This window comes from Ursus americanus, chromosome 13 (assembly GCF_024610735.1).
Source record: "Ursus americanus isolate L20-20 chromosome 13, mUrsAme1.1.p, whole genome shotgun sequence".
Taxonomy (NCBI): domain Eukaryota; kingdom Metazoa; phylum Chordata; class Mammalia; order Carnivora; family Ursidae; genus Ursus; species Ursus americanus.
This window is the reverse complement of record NC_142139.1, coordinates 20531499-20551605: the sequence shown is the minus strand read 5'-3', so window position 1 is coordinate 20551605 and position 20107 is coordinate 20531499. Positions and strand designations below refer to the sequence as shown.

The following is a 20107-nucleotide window of genomic DNA, read 5'->3' as shown; positions in this document are numbered from 1 at the left end:
CATGCCCAGCATGGAGCCCAACACAGGGCACAATCCCACAACCCTGAGATCATGACCTGAGCCAAAATCAAGAGTCGGATGCTTAACTAACTGAGCCGCCCAGGTGTCCCAGGACCTAGCCTCTTTGAACAAGCAGACCAAAATACACCTAGTTAAAACTCACCACACACTGGACAAGGTCCAAACACTCCCCACTGAAGGCAAAGAGAAACTCTGCAGAGGACTGCCTGGAAGGAAAGAGTAGCCAAAACACAACAGCAGAGTACACACGGCATCCAACAGACACACTTCCTGAAGCTCCGGGCCCTGGACAGTATATTACCTATTCTTAATATAGTCATTACGAAGGAATAGGAAACATAAAGGGCTTTCCTAACACACAGAAGACAGAGATCTAGACAAAATGCCAAGACAGAGGAAGTCACCCCCAAAGAAAAAACAAGAAAACATCATAGCCAAGGATCTAAACAAAACAGATAGATGTAACATGCCTGAACTAGAATTTAAAACAACAATCATAGGGATATGAGCTGGACTTGAGACAGGCATAGAATACACCAGGGAGTCTCTTACCACAGAGATAAGAGGCCTAAAACTAGTCAGGCCTAAATAAAAAAATGCTATAACTGAGATGTGAAACTGTCTGGAGGTAATAACCACAAGGATGGAAGAAACAGAGGAATGAATATGTGATATAGAAGATAAAATCGTGGAAAAATAAAGAAGAGGGAAAGAAAAATATTGGATCATGAATGTAGACTAAGGGAACTCAGTGATTCCATAAAGCGTAATAACATTCATATCATAGGAGTCCCAGAGGAAGAAAAGAGGGGAAAGGGGCAGAAGGTTTATTTGAGCAAATTATAGCCAAAACTTCTCTAATATGGGGAAGGAAACAGACATCCAAATCCAGGAGGCACAGAGAACTCCCATCAGAATCAACAAAAACAGGCCAACACCAAGACCTATTGTAGTAAAATTTGCAAAATACAGGGATAAGGGGAAAAAATCCTGAGAGCAGCAAGGGAAAAGAAATCCCTAACTTACAAGGGAAGACAAGGCTGGCAGCAGGCATGTCCGCAGAAACCTGGCAGAGCAGAAGAAAGTAGCATAATATATTCAATGTGCTGAATGGGAAAAACATGCAGCCAAGAATACTTTATCCAGCAAGGCTGTCATTAGGAATAGAAGGAAAGATAAAGGGTTTCCCAGACAAACAAAAACTAGAGGAGTTTGTGACCACTAAGCCATCCCTGCAAGAAATATTAAAGGGGACTCTTTGGGGAAGATGAAGAAAGACCAAAAGTGACAAAACCTAGAAGGGAACAGAGAAAATCCCTAGAAACAACAACTTAACAGGTAAATTCATATCTATCAATAATCACTCTGAATGTAAATGGACTTAATGCTCCAATCAAGACACAGGATATCAGAATGGATGAAAAAAACAAGAACCATCTATGTGCTGCCTACAAGAGACTCACTTTAGACCAAAAGACACCTACAGACTGAAAGTGGGGGAATGGAGAATGATTTATCATGCTAATGGACATCAAAAAAAGCTGGCATACCCATACTTAAAACAGACAAACTATATTTTAAACCAAAGGCTGTAACAAGAGCTGAGGAAGGACACTATATCATAATAAAGGGGTCTATCCAACAAGAAGTTCTAACAAATGTAAATATTTATGCCTCCAACCGGGGAGCAGCCAAATATATAAAGCAATTAATAACAAACATAAAGGAGCTCATTGATAATAACACAATAATAGCAGACTTTACAGCAGTGGAAAGATCATCAAAGCAAAAAATCAACAAGGAAACAACGGCTTTGAATGACACACTAGACCAAATGGACTTAACAGATATATTAAGAACACTTCATCCTAAAGCAGCAAAATACATTCTTTCTGAGTGGACATGGAACATTCGCCAGAATAAATCACATACTAGGTCACAAATCAGGTCTCAACAAATACAAAAAGACTGAGATTATACCATGCATGTTTTCTGACCAGAATGCTATAAAACTTGGAATCGATAGCAAGAAAAAGTTTGGAAAGACCACAAATACATGTAGGTAAAGAAGATCCTGGGGCGCCTGGGTGGCTCAGTTGTTAAGCATCCCAGGGTCCTGGGATCAAGCCCCACATCAGGCTCCCTGCTCCGCTGGGAGCCTGCTTCTTCCTCTCCCACTCCCCCTGCTTGTGTTCCCTCTCTCGCTGGCTGTCTCTCTCTCTGTCAAATTAAAAAAAAAAAAAGATCCTACTAAAGAATGAATGGGTTGGGGAGCCTGGGTGGCTCAGTCGATTAAGCTTCTGCCTTCAGCTCAGGCCATGATCCCAGGGTCCTGGGATCTAGCCCCATGTCAGGCTCCTTGTTCAGCCAGGGAGTCTGCTTCTCCCTCTCTCTCTGCCCCTCCCCCTGCTCGTGCACTCTCTCTTTCAAATAAATAAATAAAATCTTAAAAAAAAAAAAAGAATGACTGGGTTAACCAAGAAATTAAAGAAGAATTAAAAAATACACGGAAGTATATGAAAATGAAAATACAACAGTCCAAAACCTTGGGGATGCAGCAAAGCAGTCATAACAGGGAAGTATACAGCAATACAGGCCTACCTCAAGAAGCAAGAAAAGTCTCAAATATACAACCTAACCTTACACCTAAAGGAGCTAAAAAAAGGAACAGCAAATAAAGCCTAAAGCCAGAAGAAGAAGAAATAATAAAGACTAAAGCCGAAATAAGTGATATAGAACCAGAAAAAACAGGAGAACAAATCAATGAAACTAGAACTGGTTCTTTGAAAGAATTAAACTGTTAAACTTCTAGCCAGACTTATCAAAAATAAAAGAGAAAGGACCCAAATAAATCAAATCACAAATGAAAGAGGAGAGATCACAACCAACACCACAGAGATACAAACAATTATAAGAAAATATTATGAACAATTATATGCCAACAAATTAGGCAATCTGGAAGAATTGGATAAATTCTAAAAACATATAAACTATCAAAACTCAAAGAGGAAGAAATAGAAAATTCGAACAGACCCATAACCAGCAAAGAAATTGAATTAGTAATCAAAAATCTCCCAACAAACAAAAGTCCAGGGCCAGATACAATTCCCAGGGGAATTGTATCAAACATTTAAAGAAGAGTTAATACCTATTCTCAAACTGTTCCAAAAAACAGAAATGGAAAGAAAACTTCCAGATTGCTTCTATGAGGCCAGTATTACCTTGATTACAAAACCAAAGATCCCCCTAAAAGAGGGAATTACAGGCCAGTATCTCTGATGAACATGGATACAAAAATTCTCACCAAGATACTAGCAAATAGAATCCAACAGTACATTAAAAGAATCATTCAGCACAATCAAGTGGGATTTATTTCTGGGCTGCAGGGGGTGGCTCAATATTCACAAATCAATCAAGGTCATACACCACATTAATAATAATTAAAAAAAGAGGTAAGAGCCATATGATCCTCTCAACCAAAGCAGAAAAAGCATTTGACTAAGTATAGCATCCTTGCTTGATAAAAATCCTCAACAAAGTAGAGATAAAGGGAACATACCTCAACATCATGAAGACTCTATACGGAAGACCCACAGCTAATATCATTCTCAATGGGGAAAAAACAGAGCTTTTATTTTATGGTCAGGAGCAAGACAGGAATGTCCACTCACTGTTATTTAACATAGTACTAGAAGTCCTAGCCTCAGCAATCAGACAACAAAAAGAAATAAAAGGCATCCAAATCTACAAAGAAGTCAAACTTTCACTCTTTGCAGACAACATGATACTTTATGTAGAAAACCCAAGACTCCACCGAAAAATTGCTAGAACTGATACACAAATTCAGTAAAGTCGCAGGATACAAAATCAACATACAGAAATATGTTGCATTTCTGTACACCAATAATGAAGCAGAAGAAAGAGAAATCAAGAATGGATCCCATTTAAAATTGCACCAAAAGCCATAAGATACCTAGGAATAAACCTAACCAAGGAGGTAAAGGATCTGAATTCTGAAAACTATAGAACACTTAGGAAAGAAATTGAAGAGGACAAAAAGAAATGGAAAAACATTCTATGCTTAATGATTAGAAGAACAAATATTGTTTAAATGTCTATACTACCCAAAGCAATCTACACATTTAAAGCAATCCCTATCAAAATGCCACCAGCATTTTTCACACAGTCAGACCAAACAATCCTAAAATTTGTACATTACCACAAAAGACCCCAAATAGCCAAAGCAATCTGGGAAAAGCAAAGCTGGAGGCATCACAATTCTGGATTTCAGGCTACATTGCAAAGCTGTAGTGATCAAAACAGTGTGGTACTGGCAGAAAAACAGACACATAGGTCGATGGAACAGAACAGAGAACCCAGAAATGGACCCACAACTATATGGTCAACTAATCTTCAACCTCAAAGGTTGAAGGAGCAAAGAAAATCCAATGGAAAATAACAATCTCTTCAACAGATGGTGTTGGGAAAACTGGACAGGAGCATGCAGAAGAATGAATCGGACCACTTTCTTACATCATACACAAAAAGAAACTCAAAATGGACAGAAGACTTAAATGTGAGACACAGAAGCCATCAAAATCTTAGAGGAGAACACAGGTAGTAACCTCTTTGGCCTTGGCTGTAGCAACTTCTTACTAGACATGTCACCAGAGGCAAGGGAAACAAAAGCAAAAATGAACTATTGAGATTTCATCAAGATACAAAGCTTCACAGCAAAGGAAACAATCAACAAACCTAAAAAGGCAACCTACGGTTTGGGAGAAGATATTTGCAAATGACATACCTGATGAAGGGTTAGTGTCCAAAACATACAAAGAACTTATCAAACCCAACACCCATAAGACAATCCAGTTAAGAAATGGGCAGAAGACATGCATGGACATTTTTTGAAAGAAGACATTAAGATTGCGAACAGACATATGAAAAGATGCTCAACATCATTTTCATCAGGGAAATACAAATCAAAACCACAATGAGACCACCTCACACCTTTCAGAATGCCTAAAATTAACAACACAGGAAAATAACAGAGGTTGGCAAGCATGCTAAGAAAGGGGAACCCTTTTCACTGTTCGTGGGAATGCAAATTGGTGCAGTGACTCTGGAAAACAGAATCGTGCTTGCTTCAGCAGCACATATACTAAAATTGGGAAAGAGTATGGAGGTTCCTCAAAAAGTAAAAATAGAACTATGCTATGATCCCGCAATTACACTACTAGGTATTTATCCAAAGGATACAAACATACTTGATTCAGAGGGATATGTGCACCCTGATGTTTGTAGCAGCATTATCAACAATAGCCAAATTATGGAAAGAGCCCAAATACTCATTGACTAATGAATGGATAAAGAAGAGGTGGCATGCACATATTTATATATATATAATATATATATTATATAAATATATATAAACCTGATTTATATATATATTATATATATAAATATATATAAATAATGGAATATTACTCAGCCATAAGAAAAAATGAAATCTTGCCATTTGTAATGTCATGGATCCAGCTAGAGTGCATCATGCTAAGTGAAATAAGTCAGAGAAAGACAAATACCATCATTTTGCTCATATGTGGAATTGAAGAAACAAAACGGATGAATGTAGAAGAGGAAAAAAGAGAAGCAAACAATAAGAGACTCTTAACTATAGAGAACAAACTGAGGGTTGATGAAGGGTGGTGGACAGGGGAATGGGCTAAATGGGTGATGGGTAATAAGGAGGGCACTTGTGATGAGCATGGAGTGTTATAGGTAAGTGATGAACCACTGAATTCTACTCCTGAAACCAATATTACACTATATGTTAACTAACCACAATGTAAATTAAAAAAACCGATACAAAGAAATAAAGATTAAAATACTAGCCCAGTGAAAATCAAAAAAGAGGAAATTGAAGAATTTTCTATCAAACTGTCAAATGTCAATGTAGTCGAATAGGACAGTGAGCCTAACTGAAAGTAATCATGAAGGCTTTATTCACTTCCTGTGCTACTACTGCAGGTAAGAAGCAAAGAAAAATGCTAGCTCTTCAATGTTCCATTTTTTTATCATGGAATGGTACCAGGCCTGGGTCAGTCAGATGATAGGCAGTGTTGGCAGTGGAAAATGTCTCACTGCTGAAGAACTGGACAAAACAGTCCTACCATTTTATGGACTTGGGGCTTGGGAGAAGGAAATGGGGTAACGGCTAGGAGTAAAGTACTGAGTCAGAAGGGAAAAAAGTTTTAGTCAAGGTTCCCTGATAAGGAAGTCTTGGTAGAGGCTCCACTGTATGGAGGCAGTTGGGCTAGGGATGCTGAATGTGTATCAGCAATTTTGGCTCAGGGACGGAATGAGGGTCTGAGTCCTTGATCGCAACTCCTTCCGGAGACTGCAATACACTGACCATGCACCAAGTCTGTTGTGAGGAGGGAAGTTTTCCCCCATGAGGCCAGCTTGGTAAAGCCTGTGCAACTGCCTGTCATTGAACCTGAAGGATCATGTATAAGGGTTTGGCCTGGAACTAGACCTCTGTGGAATTTAATGTTAGAAGTGGTAACAGGCGGGGCGCCTGGGTGGCGCAGTCGTCAAGCATCTGCCTTCAGCTCAGGGCGTGATCCCGGCGTTATGGGATCGAGTCCCACATCAGGCTCCTCCGCTAGGAGCCTGCTTCTTCCTCTCCCACTCCCCCTGCTTGTGTTCCCTCTCTTGCTGGCTGTCTCTCTCTGTCAAATAAATAAATAAAATCTTAAAAAAAAAAAAGTGGTAACAGGCATAAAGAAGGATGTATATAATGTCACAACAAATTAAAAAGATGTTATAAACCTCTTTGCACCAAGGAAAGGTAAATATACAAAAGTATTCGAAATTTAGAAACCTGATTCTTAAAAATGTACCTACAGGAGATAGCATCACAACAGTGACATTTAGAAATGGTATTGAATTGTAATAGTGTATATATACAACACACATGTAAGTTCATTTAACAGCTGACTCATATAAATTATTTGTTGCATTTCACTTGTGTTACTCAAGGAAGAAGAGCATCTGAGACAAAAATTTGCAAAACTCAGAAGCTGGTTTTGGTTCTTATTTTTTGTCATGCATTATCACTTATATCGTGATCAAGACATTTTTTTTTTAAAGTAATCTCTGTGCCAAACGTGGGTTGAACTCATGATGCTGAGATCAAGAGTCACATGCTCTACCCACTGAACAAGCCGGGCACCCCAAGACAGTATTTTTAAAAATACATTTAATATTTAGATTTACCCGGGGCACCTGGGTTGCTAAGTCTGGTTAAGTGTCTGCCTTTGACTCAGGTCATGATCCCAGGGTTCTGGGATCAAGCCCCACATCAGGCTCCCTGCTCAGCAGGGAGTCTGCTTCTCCCTCTCCCTCTGCCTTCCGCTCTGCCTATTTGTGCTCCCTCTCTCTAATAAACAAATATCTTTAAAAAAAGTTTAAAAAATATTTAGATTTACCCATACATTTATATTTTCTGGTGCTTTCTTTTCCTTCTGTCTGAAGAATTCCCTATTAGTATTACTTTTGGTGCAGATTTAAGAGCTTTTACATGAAAGAATATTTTGTCTTCATTTTGAAGGATATTTTCATGGCGTATAGAATCCTAGGTTGGTAGATTTTTGTTTCACTTTACTATGTCAGTAGTGAAAATCTGTCTTCTGGATTCTATCATTTCTCTTGGAAATTCAGTCATCAACTAGTCTTGTTGCTCCTTAGAGGGGGAATGGTCTTTGTTCTCTGGCAACTTTAAAGATTTTTCTCTTTATCTTTTAACAGTGCTCTTAAAACAGAAGATAATCATTGTGTTGGAGCTCTGTGATGGAGGAAGAAAGCAGTAAAATATGAGGTAAGAGTAAATGGTACAGATCATGTAGGGCTTTGCAGGATACGGTAAGGACTTTGGGTTTTACTGAATGCTGTGGAGATCTATGGAGTGTTTTAATCAGAAGAGTGACCTATGATCTGATATACAAGTTTTAAAAGGATATTTTTGAGTTGTGTTGGGATGTCAGGAAGACCTGTTAGTACACTACTGTAATAATGTAGATGGAGGACGATGGTGGCTTGGACTAAGTAGAAGATTATTTTTTTAAATCATAAATGAGCAATGAAATGTACTCTCAAGCAACTGTTAAAATATTTTCTTTCTTGGGGTGCCTGGGTGGCGCAGTTGTTAAGCATCTGCCTTTGGCTCAGGGCGTGATCCCGGCGTTCTGGGATCGAGCCCCACATCAGGCTCCTCTGCTAGGAGCCTGCTTCTTCCTCTCCCACTCCCCCTGCTGTGTTCCCTCGCTCACTGGCTGTCTCTGTGAAATGAATAAATCTTTAAAAAAAATATATTTTTTTTCTTAGTCAATGTGGGGAATGATAAGAGATTTCCTAACATTAAACCACTCTTGTATCCTTGGGATAAAACTAATCTGATAACATATTTTTAATATATTTACAAATTTAGTTTGCTAGTATTTAGAAATTTTGTAATTTGTTGCATTTATGTGCATGATTGGGTTTAGGCAAGTAATTTTATTCCTCATACCATCCATTTCTGGCATGGTATATCAAGAGTACACTGTGAAACTGGTTTTATAAAAGGAATTAGGAAGTGTCCTTAATTTCTGAAGTTTAAAAGGTCTCATTTCTAGGATATTTGTAAGACATTCTGGTCTTGGTTTACCTTTTATGGGTAAATTTTTAACTCAAAGTTGATTTGATGATTATGTTTCTTCCTTCATCAATTTTGCTAGAGGCTTTTTAAAAAATTATTTTCGGATAGAGGTTTTGATTTTGTTGATCCTTTATTCCACTTGCTATTAATTTTTCCTCTTATTCTTTCATTCTAATTTCTTTAGGTTTATTTTGCTATTGTCTTTCTCCTTTACTAGGATGATTAGGGTCATTACATTTTTAATCTTCATTTTCAGTGTATGCATTGAAGCATAGAAACTTTTGTTTTTTTTTAAAGATTGTATTTATTTATTTGGGGGGGGGTAGAGGGATAGGGAGAGAATACCAAGCAGGCTCCATGCTCAGCGTGGAGCCCAACCTGGGGCTTGACCTCACAACCCTGACATCATGCCCTGAGCTGAAACTGAGAGTCGGATGCTCAACTGACTGAGCCACCCAGGTGCCCTGAAACGTGAACTTCTAAAATAGTACTCTAGTTCCACATTACCCCTTTTTTTTTTTTTTTTAAAGATTTTATTTGTCAGAGAGAGCGAGTGAGCACAAGCAGGGGGAGCAGCAGGCAGAGAAAGAAGCGGGCTCCCCGCTGAGCAAGAAGCCCAATGCAGGGCTCAATTCCAGGACCCTGGGATCATGACCTGAGCTGAAGGCAGATGCTTAACTGACTGAGCCACCCAGGAGTCCCATTATCAAGTCTTAGATGCAGCTTTCATTTATTTAAATATTGCTGAACACTTACGTGCATTCTTGTGTATTGCAATGAGAAATATAGATCTTAAATCCAAAAGAGGTGCATTTGCAATTTAAGATGAAAAATATCTCAAAAGTATGTAAGAAGTTTATATTGTCATTCCATTAGAAGTATTTTCTAATTCTTAACATGCTTTGATGTTTCATGAAGTTAATTTTTTCAACTCAAGCATATGTGTGTAAGAATTTCTTTTGGGCTGTCTTCACAGGTTACTTCTAGTCTTATTGTGCTGTTGTCTGAAAATCTGTATAATGGTCTTTGATGTTTGTTGAGATCTGCTTTGTGGTTTACTGATATTTTTATAAATATTCTATGTATACTTAAAGTTTTACCTAACTGTTGAGTGACAGTTTATGTAAGTCTATTAGATCTAGCTTTTAAAATTCCATTCTTTTAATTACTTATTACCTACTATTAGTTATCAGAGATACCTTGGGCCTAAATTTCTCTTTGTAACTGTCAATTGCTTTATAGATTTCAAAGCTTGAGTTTTTATTCCTGGTGAATTGCTCCATTTATCATTATTAAAGCTCACTTTTTATCCCAACACTTACTTTTTTCACCTTAAAGTCAATTTTATCTAATAGTTTCACAATTTCATTTGACTGGCATTTTCTTATTCTATCAATTTAAACTATTACATCAGTGTGTTTAAGAATTATCTTTGTAAAAACCACATAGTTTTTAAACTGGCAAGTTTATGGTATTTACATTTACTGTAACTACTGACATTTGGATTCCTATTTTGTGTGATTTGTTCTTTGCTTCTCTGCCTTCAACGTGGGTTTCTTAACTACAAATTATTTCCTTCCTACTTACTTAACTTTTAATTTAACCTACGCCTTGCTAGCGCTAAAACAGTACCCAAATCCTTTCAGGTTTACACTGCTTTTTACCATCACAGTGAACTTAAATAGGAAACCAAATGTAGTCATTCAGCAGTGCTAGTCCACTAGTTCAAACTGCCTCCCTCCATTTGCAGGGTAGGTGAACCACCTTGAAACTTTTTTTCCTTACACTTAAAAAGGGAGTATTTTTAAGGACAAAATATTGGGAGGTACTTATAATCAACAGACATTCCTTCTTCACCTCTGAAAGGCTATGTCTTTCCTGTTTAATTACTAGTGACTTAGGTTTTAAAACAAACAAGCAAAACAAACCTAAATCCTATCCAATTCTCCCCAATTCAGGACAAGATGAATAGGAATGAAGTGCCAATTGTTAAGTCTTCTAGACTTAACAAGTATTTATTTGCATTGCATTAGACAGTCTAAAGTACATGGGGGTATAAACATTTTTCTAGACAAAGCATCCATTAGCCTTTGATTCTTTTATGTCTTTCTGTCCCTAGAAGATTAAGCACCAAATGCTCTAATCTAGACCAGGGGACCTTAATCATTTTCTTATCCCAACACCCTAAACCACTTGATACATTTTTGTCAAGAACAGCAATTCTCAAGCAGGAGCTATTATGAGACTCACTGGGGCATGGATCTCCTCCATACCTACCGAAAATGTCCAAAGTCTTCAAATTCATTTATTCCTAAGTTTTCTCTTCCCGTATATAAAGCTAAATTATTCTCTAACACATTCAACATTAGCAAACTATTTTAGTTTTCAGAATCAATAGCATCTGAAGTTTTGAAAAATTTGCCCATTTAAGACCCTCATCAACAAGCAAATTTTTATAAATGTTTCTGAAGACTTGTCCACAAACTACCATCAAGTCAGTGAAGTTCAATATGTGAAAATTAAACCTCAGGTGTGCAAAATGCATGGTTCAAGGAGTAAGTAGTATACATTTATTCTAATTACATGACTTGACAATGTGCACTGTCATCCAAAAATTAATTGCATTATCAATTGCTATTTGTTCACTAGTATGAAGATGTCAATTTACATACATCATATGTTTTATATACTTTGATCCTGCCATATGTAAACATTTTTTAAGGACCTTTGTGAACCAAAATTGTATGCCAAATATATATTCCTGGAATGTTACCAACATAACATCATAAGCCATTCTCATGTTGGCTCACTGAAGCTGAGGATCTATTACGTGCAAAAATCAGTTGATTATTTTTATAGACACATCATACTTGGTTAGGATTTTATGCATTGCACTGGTTACTCTTTGTATTGAAAACAAACTGGGAAATTAAGAAATCAAATGTCGTAGTTTTCTTAAAAAAAAAAATTAGCTAGTAGGAACTAAACTGCCAGAAATTGTTTTACACTAATGACTAGAGTCAGAGTCACCACATACAGAAATTATTTTAATAATGGTTGAAGAAAAGAAAAAATGACTTGGATGCCATATTGTTAGAACTAAAACAATTTGATAATTTCATTAAAAAACTGCTTCTATATACTGTAGTATTAAACAATGGCTTCATCCTACCAAGTATAAAAGGTAACCACTTTTAATGTGAGTCTCCTTCCAAAACACTAAGCCATAAAATTTTATTTCAGGGACAAAAATACAACACTTCAAAGCATTACCTTGCATGCATTACGTTGATTTCCCTATCTCTAATTACATTTTAACATCTTATTCTGGATGGGTCCGTATGATTTCAAGAGGATTCTACTCAAGGTCTTGGAAGCAAAAAATTTAGGAAATTCCAAAAAAACAAGAAAGCTGTACAGCACATGTATGTAAATCAGAAAGCAACAAACAATGGAAGGGGGCTAACCCTTTAACAACTATTTTGAATTTCTGAACCTTGTTATTTTGTTACACTGATACTTATATTAAAAATAAGGAATGCTGGGTTTCTTAATACACAATAATTCACAAAATTGACCTCTTTTGGTCCAGAACTACTTAAAAGTATTCTACTTGAAAGTATTCTAAGGCCAAAACATGAAAAATTTAGAAGCCATTATTAAATTTTAGAGATATTATATATGGAAACTTATAACACGGTTTTTCAAATATGAAGAGTCAAAACATTCTTCACAGTAAGATTTGGTATTTAAAGGGGACAAACGTAATAAAATTTGCTATCAAAGTGACGGGATAGCAGAGAAACTATTTTTAAAAATCCATGAAATAAAAGACCTAAAGAATAATCTAAAATAAAAAAACAAAATATGCTTGAGAAAAATAGGATTATTTAAGAGCCTAGAACTGGATGAGAGGATAAATAAAACAAGATTAACCAGAAACTATAAGATCATTTCCATCTATATACACTATAAAAGTAAAACATACTGAATTTCACTTATCTCTGTACAGGATGGGTTATTTTTAGGTATCAATTTACTTCCTTAGTTAATCACCCTGTGACTTAGAACATGACAGTACAGATTCCCAAACAAAGATTATACTGTTTTTATTATGGTTATGGATTTTGACCTGCTTGACAAGAGTCAAATGTTCATGATTCAATTATTAGTTTTTTTCTTTGATTTGAATGTTCCAAGTCATTTAATAATGTATTTTAATAGATGTGCTTTTTCTTTTAGTTCCTACTCTAATGATATGCTAGAGATATGCTTAGGGATCTGGAAGATGAAAGAACGATTACCACCTAATAGGTACTTGACCACTGCCAGAGACATTTAAGTTTTCTTCTTCTAAGCAGTTCCACTTTAATATTCTAAGAATTCCAGGTGCCCTTTTTTTGTGTGAAACAAATACCTTTGAATTTAGCAAGAAAAAAATTTAGACATCTGTTTGATAAACCCAAAGCTCTTTTCTTAGGAAACATAGGACTATATGGAAGAACATTAATTTTAGTAAATTTTTAAATTAGAGATGTGGAAGCAAAACAGCTCAAGTTTTTTGTTTGGTTAAGAGTTTTGGTCTTTTTTCTGTAGTAAATTTTTGTTACTTTTTTATCAAAAGAAAAAATTATATGCTTCCTGGAAACTTTTAAAATGATAAAACTTTGGATTAAATAAGATCTTGACAAAAAAACAAAATGTAATGATAAACCTGCTTTTTCTTTCTTGATCAAAAAGTCTGTCTTCTGAAATTGACTGCTTTAAGAAGATTAGCTTGCTACCCTATGATCCAGCCATTGCACTACTGGGTATTTACCCCAAAGATACAGACGTAGTGAAGAGAAGGGCCATATGCACCCCAATGTTCATAGCAGCAACGTCCACAATAGCTAAATCGTGGAAGGAGCCGAGATGCCCTTCAACAGATGACTGGATTAAGAAGTTGTGGTCCATATATACAATGGAATATTACTCAGCTATCAGAAAGAACGAGTTCTCAACATTTGCTACAACATGGACAGCACTGGAGGAGATAATGCTAAGTGAAATAAGTCAAGCAGAGAAAGACAACTATCATATGATTTCTCTCATCTATGGAACATAAGAACTAGAATGATCAGTAGGGGAAGAAAGGGATAAAGAAAGGGGGGGGGTAATCAGAAGGGGGAATGAAACATGAGAGACTATGGACTATGAGAAACAAACTGAGGACTTCAGAGGGGAGGGGGGTGGGGGAATGGGATAGACCGGTGATGGGTAGTAAGGAGGGCACGTATTGCATGGTGCACTGGGTGTTATACACAACTAATGAATCATCGAGCCTTACATCGGAAACCGGGGATGTACTGTATGGTGACCAACATAATATAATAAAAAATCATTAAAAAAAAAAAAAAAAAAAAAAGAAGATTAGCTTGCTAAATGGCAGTTACAAACCACTGCAGAGTGAGAGGGTAATAAAGTATTAGAACCACACTTTACAAGCATTCCTACTACCTATGTCGTTCGAAAAGTTATCGGCGGCTCACTTAAATCAGTGCCATCAGATTTTAAATACTGATAACATTAAGGTGTGCCTATCACTAATTTTGCAGGATCAAATATCACAAAGCCAAATTCCACTTAAAACTTCCAAAGTTTAACCACAAAATAACATTTACCTTAGAATTTAAGTTTCTGGTTGTAAAATTCTAAAAGGCAAGAAAAGTGAAGTTATAGTTTTCTTGTCATTTAAGAATCACTGCTATGATATGTAAGATCAATGCCAGGGTTTCAGTTGTTGAAACATCAGCTATTAAAAAAAAATCCTAATGGGAAGGTTTATAGGTTTATTATTACAACTCAAATTTATGAAAATGGAGAAATGGTTCTATCTATTTTGGTTCAAACTGAAGTCAGCTAATTGGATTACTGTATTTGAATGCCTATTGTCTTTAAATATTGATAATTTCTCCAAACAGTTCAAGATGTGCTAACTTGGATAAAATGCTTTAACGCTTTTCATGATATTGAAAATTGAGCCCCAAAATTCACTTTAATATAGACTTCTACCTAGGAAATCATCATAAATATACTAAAAATTGACCAAGAAACTCTAAGAAATCTTTATTTCTTCTTAATAAAAGTCTAATTAATTATACTCTTTTTAACTGAGATGATCTGTTTATACCAAAAGCCCAAATCTTTGGTGTGCTGTTTCTAGTTGTTTTAAAACTTAAGAATTCTGTATACTGTTAAGGAATTGAAACATCACAAACTTTCTTATATTATTTAAGCAATCTTTGTTTTTATAATCACAGTATGATTGTCTATCAGGAGTTGGATTCTGAAACCAAGTAATTTATACTTTTCCAAAGTGTACTAATCTATATTTATTAATCATCCTAGATATTTTCTATATACTTAGTTCATATTTGCTTATTATAGGAAAACATGCTAATTTTCTATGTCTTTTAAAATAACTTCTAAAATAGTGGCCTTTTATTTTGAAAAAATTTTTGTCTACTACTGCATATACTGCAATGCAGATTAAAATTAAAGTGAACCATGCCTTCTACCCAAAACTGTATTAAGGAGAATGTATTTTCCTTTAACAACATATTCAATAAATAACCACATCATAAGGTTAAAGGGCTTTTGAAAATATCATTTAAGTTGAATGAGTAGGAAAAGTATACATATTATCTTTGGATGTATTTAACTTATTAAGTGAAGTGTTATATAACTGCAAGAATTGGAATGTTATATATCTGACTAAAACACAGAGCTACATCAATTGAAGAGAAGGAAGAGAAAATATCAGGTACAATTAGACAATTCAGATGCAGACAGGGCTATTTCTTCATTTGTTTGCAAGAAGTTATGCAGGTATAGCTCCTAACGAAGTGGTGGTGATTTTCTTATTAACTCAAGAAAAAGCTATCAACTCCCTAACGTGTACTGTTGAAATATTCGTTCCAAACTTTGATGCTCTTCCTGAAATGAACCTATATATTCAACCTAGAAAGGAAAAGTAACTGATTCTTTAAAGAAAAAAAAAAGTACTTCATTACTAATGGATATAATTAGTTCACTTTTAGAGTATTAAGACAAGGATAAGTTTAAAGACTAGAAGACATTAAAAATATATTGGGTCTATATGATTTTTAATGCAAAAAAGGGACATCTCCCTCAAAAAGGATGAATAAAAATCCCTGCAAAATGCACTGCTTCATACTCTCCCCTTTCAGTGCAGACTACATTGTAGAAACAAAATCTCTCATAAGAGAACTATTTGTGAGAAATAATGACTATCCCTAAAGATATTCAACTCTCAATTTTTACTACTTAAGCAAAGTCCCTATTAATTGTTCTTAATATAAAGGTTTAGCTTTGGGGAAAAGTAAGCCTTTCAAAATTTTAATTTAGGTTAATCTAGTTGATTGGCATGAAACACAAGTGCCCACGGCATTGTCTATGCTTCTTGTAGGTTTGTAAAGTCATTTCAGTCTGCTCCCATACTTAAATAGTTTCAAGCCTCTGGAAGGAACTGAACAATGTGAACAGTCTGGTGATGAAGCACAGATTAAGTCCTTAAAATATCTTAATTTCACAGTCCTTTGTCCCATATAATATATATAAGAAGCACCAAAACTGGAGCCAAGATCTGAACAGGTAATGTAACAGCAGGAACTATAATTTAATCACATCATATCATATTACACTTATGTAACATTCTATATTTTGCCTGTTGATATGTAACATAGTTAAGTTTATTACAAGCATTATTTCCTAAGACTTACGGTAGAAGTACTTCTTTTCAAGTATTACCGCTTATTTAATAGTGTTTATCTATTTCTTAACATTAAGTAAATCAGTGATAAATGTATATAATGCGATACACATTGTGCCATTTCTCCCTACCCTGTTAACAAAATCAATTAAGAAAACCAAAACAACTATTAAAACTGAAACAAGGCTATCAACATCACAGATGCATGTCTGAGTAGGTCAACAGCATTTCCCCCTTAACATGAAGGTATTTTCATCAAAAATGCTTCTTATCTTTAGGCTAGTATTACTTTAGCAGCAGCTGGTCTTCAGGACAAGTAGATCAGAAGTTTCAAGCGAAAATGACACTGAATTACTCTGAGAAAACATCAATCCACGTTAGTAATACACGATGCAAACTGCTGGTGTCACCATAACATAAAAATTGTGTTTTCCCTTTCAACATGTGATTTATTTCATTTATGTGATGACAACACTTTGGAGTTCTCATGGCACACCAATGAGATTATCTGTTTTAATATTTAAATTATAACTACAATAACTAGAAAAAAAGTCAGTGCCTCAGGTGGCTTTAAACCACATCAATTTCAACGTTTTTCAAAACGATGATGCAATTAAATCTATGCTTCTGCAACAATAGTGCAATACAGTATCCTCTCCTGAATACAGGAGCTGAGGTTTATCCAAGTAGAAGCTTTAAATAAGGTAGATTGTTGCCAAATACGTATCAGTCTTGCATGTTTGACAGAACATGTATTAGGAAAGCTATAACTGACTTGTAAATCTATACTCAGCTAAAGCTTCACATAAGCAGCAATGGAAACGAACAGAGGTGCACTCAATATAAAACACTTTTCAAAACTACTCCAAAAAACAAATGACAAAAAGTGGTTAAGAACAACTGAACATATGTTGTGTGTACCACATGTAAAAGGAAGAATGGACCTTGTGGTTGCTTGCACTGTTTGAATTATGTGAAGGTAAAATGAAGACTTAGTCCACTTCCATCTCTCCAGAAGATTTAGTATGCTGGGAGCTGTCTTTTGTTGTATCTGGTTTAGTTTCAGTCCCACTCTGTCCGTCCATTGGTCCATTGTGTTCACTATTAGCTTTTGCTTTGTCTTCAGCAACCTCTACTTTTGGTTTGGGCTTGTAAATGATAGGGTTACAGAAACTATCCAGTTCCTAAAGACATGAAGAAAAGTGATTATATTAAAAATACTACAGAACAAGTTACCATTAACTTTATAAATTTCCACATTAACATGACATTCCTGAATTTATGTTAGCTCAGTTAGATAACCAAGTTGCTTCAAATACTTCAATGAGGCATTTACTACGGGGTTAGTGCATGTTAACATTGACAAGGAACTCTTCAATCTCTAATAAATTCTTTCTATCTAATCTTCCTAAAAACTGGTTCCTCATAATTTAAGTATGGTTTTCTTAGGCAGAAATAATTTTTAATTCATTCCTTTAAATTATGCCTAATGCTCTCAGAATTATGTCAAATAACACCTATTTCATAAATAGATATTTACATGAAAACAGCTTTAATAAGTGGAATTGTAGAACTATGTTGAAGGAAAAATAAGTCATGAATGTAAATGCAACTTAATAATAATTTGAAGTAAGTACAAAGCATTTTCTCTATCTTTGCTTATTTCTTTTTAACACAAAAATAAAAGGCCATTAAAATCTTTCAACACCAGTGTCACAGAGATTGGGATAGGGATGGAAAGATAGGGAGTTAACATCCTGGGGGAAACTGCTCTTACCACACTACATCTCATCTAATTAGGAGTAAATTATTATGGCTTCTTTGCAAAACTTTCTCAAAGGAAAAATACTTTGCTTTGATTTAAAAAATACCTGTTTTTGTTAAAAAAAAAAACAACCTTGAAAACATACTGAACTAGATATGAAAAAAAAAAGCACCTGAAATTCCATCTTCTACAGATTAACACGAACATTTTGGCGAACATCCTTCTAGATGTATGTTCATGCATACAAACAGATCTATGAAGATCCTTGCTAATTTATTCTGTAATCTTTCCTTTTTCACTCAATATGTTGTACACATCTTTCTATCTAAATAGATCTCTATATCTAAAATTATGTAATGATTGCAAAGTGTTATACGGATGCTTCAATTTATCTAGTTTCTTACTGCTAGGTATTTGTTTCTTCCAATTTTTTGCTCATTAACAACCAATGGTATTTATGTGCCTATACCTGTGCAATGATCAATTTAGGATGAATTCCTAGAATTGTGATTTCTGGGTTAAAAAGTGTATGTATACTTCCTTTAAATTTCTATACATATACTGATACAAAATGTTTTAACAAATTCAACCAAGTTGCTCAAGAAGAGCATCCGTTTCTTTGCACCCTTGACAACTTATGACAACGTTATGAATGTACACACACAACCATGAATCAGATGAAGAGACGAGTGAGAAGAACATGATGAGGATGAACACCTTTTCATTTATTTATCAGACACGTATGCCGCCTTCTGTCAACTGCTTATCCAATGTCTTCACTCATTTTTCTACTTGGATGCTGATCTTTATTATAAAATTTGTCTCCATGTTTTTCATGGTGTTTTTTTCCTGTGATAATCTTTGATATTTTCATGGGTAATGTTTTTTAGACTGGGAAGTTTAAAGAAACAAGATTTTACTACAGAATTTAACAGGTTTCAAATGATGTCAAAGACCAACACTGCAAAGTTTTACAATGGAGATTTAGAAGTCTTATCTAATCATGAAAAGTCTGAAGTATTTAACAGTGAGTTGTCACACTGCTTTATTTCTTCCTGCATTACACTTAAAATGTAAAAAAAAAAAAAACAGCCTTGTGTATGTGACTAGGTTTCCAGGAAGGCATCCATTTCTTCCAGGTTAATTTACTGGCATAAAGTTGTTGATAAAAGTTCCTAATGATCCTTTCTATTTCATTGGTGTTTGTCGTGATCTCTCCCCTTTCATTCATAATTTTATTAATTTGGGTCCTTTCTCTATTCTTTTGAATAAGTCTGGCCAGTGGCTTATCGATCTTATTTATTCTCTCAAAGAACCAGCTTCTAGTTCTGTTGATCTGCTCTACTGTGCTCCTAGTTTCTAATTCATTGATCTCTGCTCAAATCTTGATCAACTGCCTTCTCATGCATGGGTTAGGCCTGTTCTTCTGTTCCAGCTCCAGCTTCTTGAGGTGAGAAATTAAAAATGCATTTTAGGGGCGCCTGGGTGGCTCAGTCATTAAGCGTCTGCCTTCGGCTCAGGGTGTGATCTTGGCGTTCTGGGATCGAGCCCCACATCAGGCTCCTCCGCTGGAAGCCTGCTTCTTCCTCTCCCACTCCCCCTTGCTTGTGTTCCCTCTTTCTCCGGCTGTCTCTATCTCTGTCAAATGAATAAATAAAATCTTTAAAAAAAACAAAAAACTGCATTTTAGATTTTTCTATTCTTTTGAGTGAAGCTTGAATGGCTATGTATTTTCCCCTTAGGACTGCCTTTGTAGTGTCCCATAGGTTTTGGACCGATGTGTTTTCATTCTCATTGGTCTCCAAAAATTGCTTAATCTCATTCTTAATTCCCAGGTTTACCCAAT

The 20107-nt window shown here is 35.5% G+C and overlaps 2 protein-coding genes across 2 annotated transcripts in view; one reads left to right on the top strand and one right to left on the bottom strand.

Moving 5' to 3' along the window:
- LOC148109064 (uncharacterized) overlaps positions 1-7939 on the top strand; it is a 32873-nt gene extending 24934 nt beyond the window's left edge. Inside the window, exon 3 of the mRNA XM_087866434.1 lies at positions 7834-7939. Within this exon, the coding sequence (XP_087722560.1) occupies positions 7834-7895 (62 nt within the window). The 3' untranslated portion in view covers positions 7896-7939. The remainder of the gene's footprint in view (positions 1-7833) is intronic.
- An 8445-nt stretch (positions 7940-16384) lies between these two features.
- Positions 16385-20107, bottom strand: part of HSPA4L (heat shock protein family A (Hsp70) member 4 like) — a 46666-nt gene continuing 42943 nt past the window's right edge. Inside the window, exon 19 of the mRNA XM_045799022.2 lies at positions 16385-17680. Coding sequence (XP_045654978.1) covers positions 17489-17680 — 192 coding nt within the window. The 3' untranslated portion in view covers positions 16385-17488. The remainder of the gene's footprint in view (positions 17681-20107) is intronic.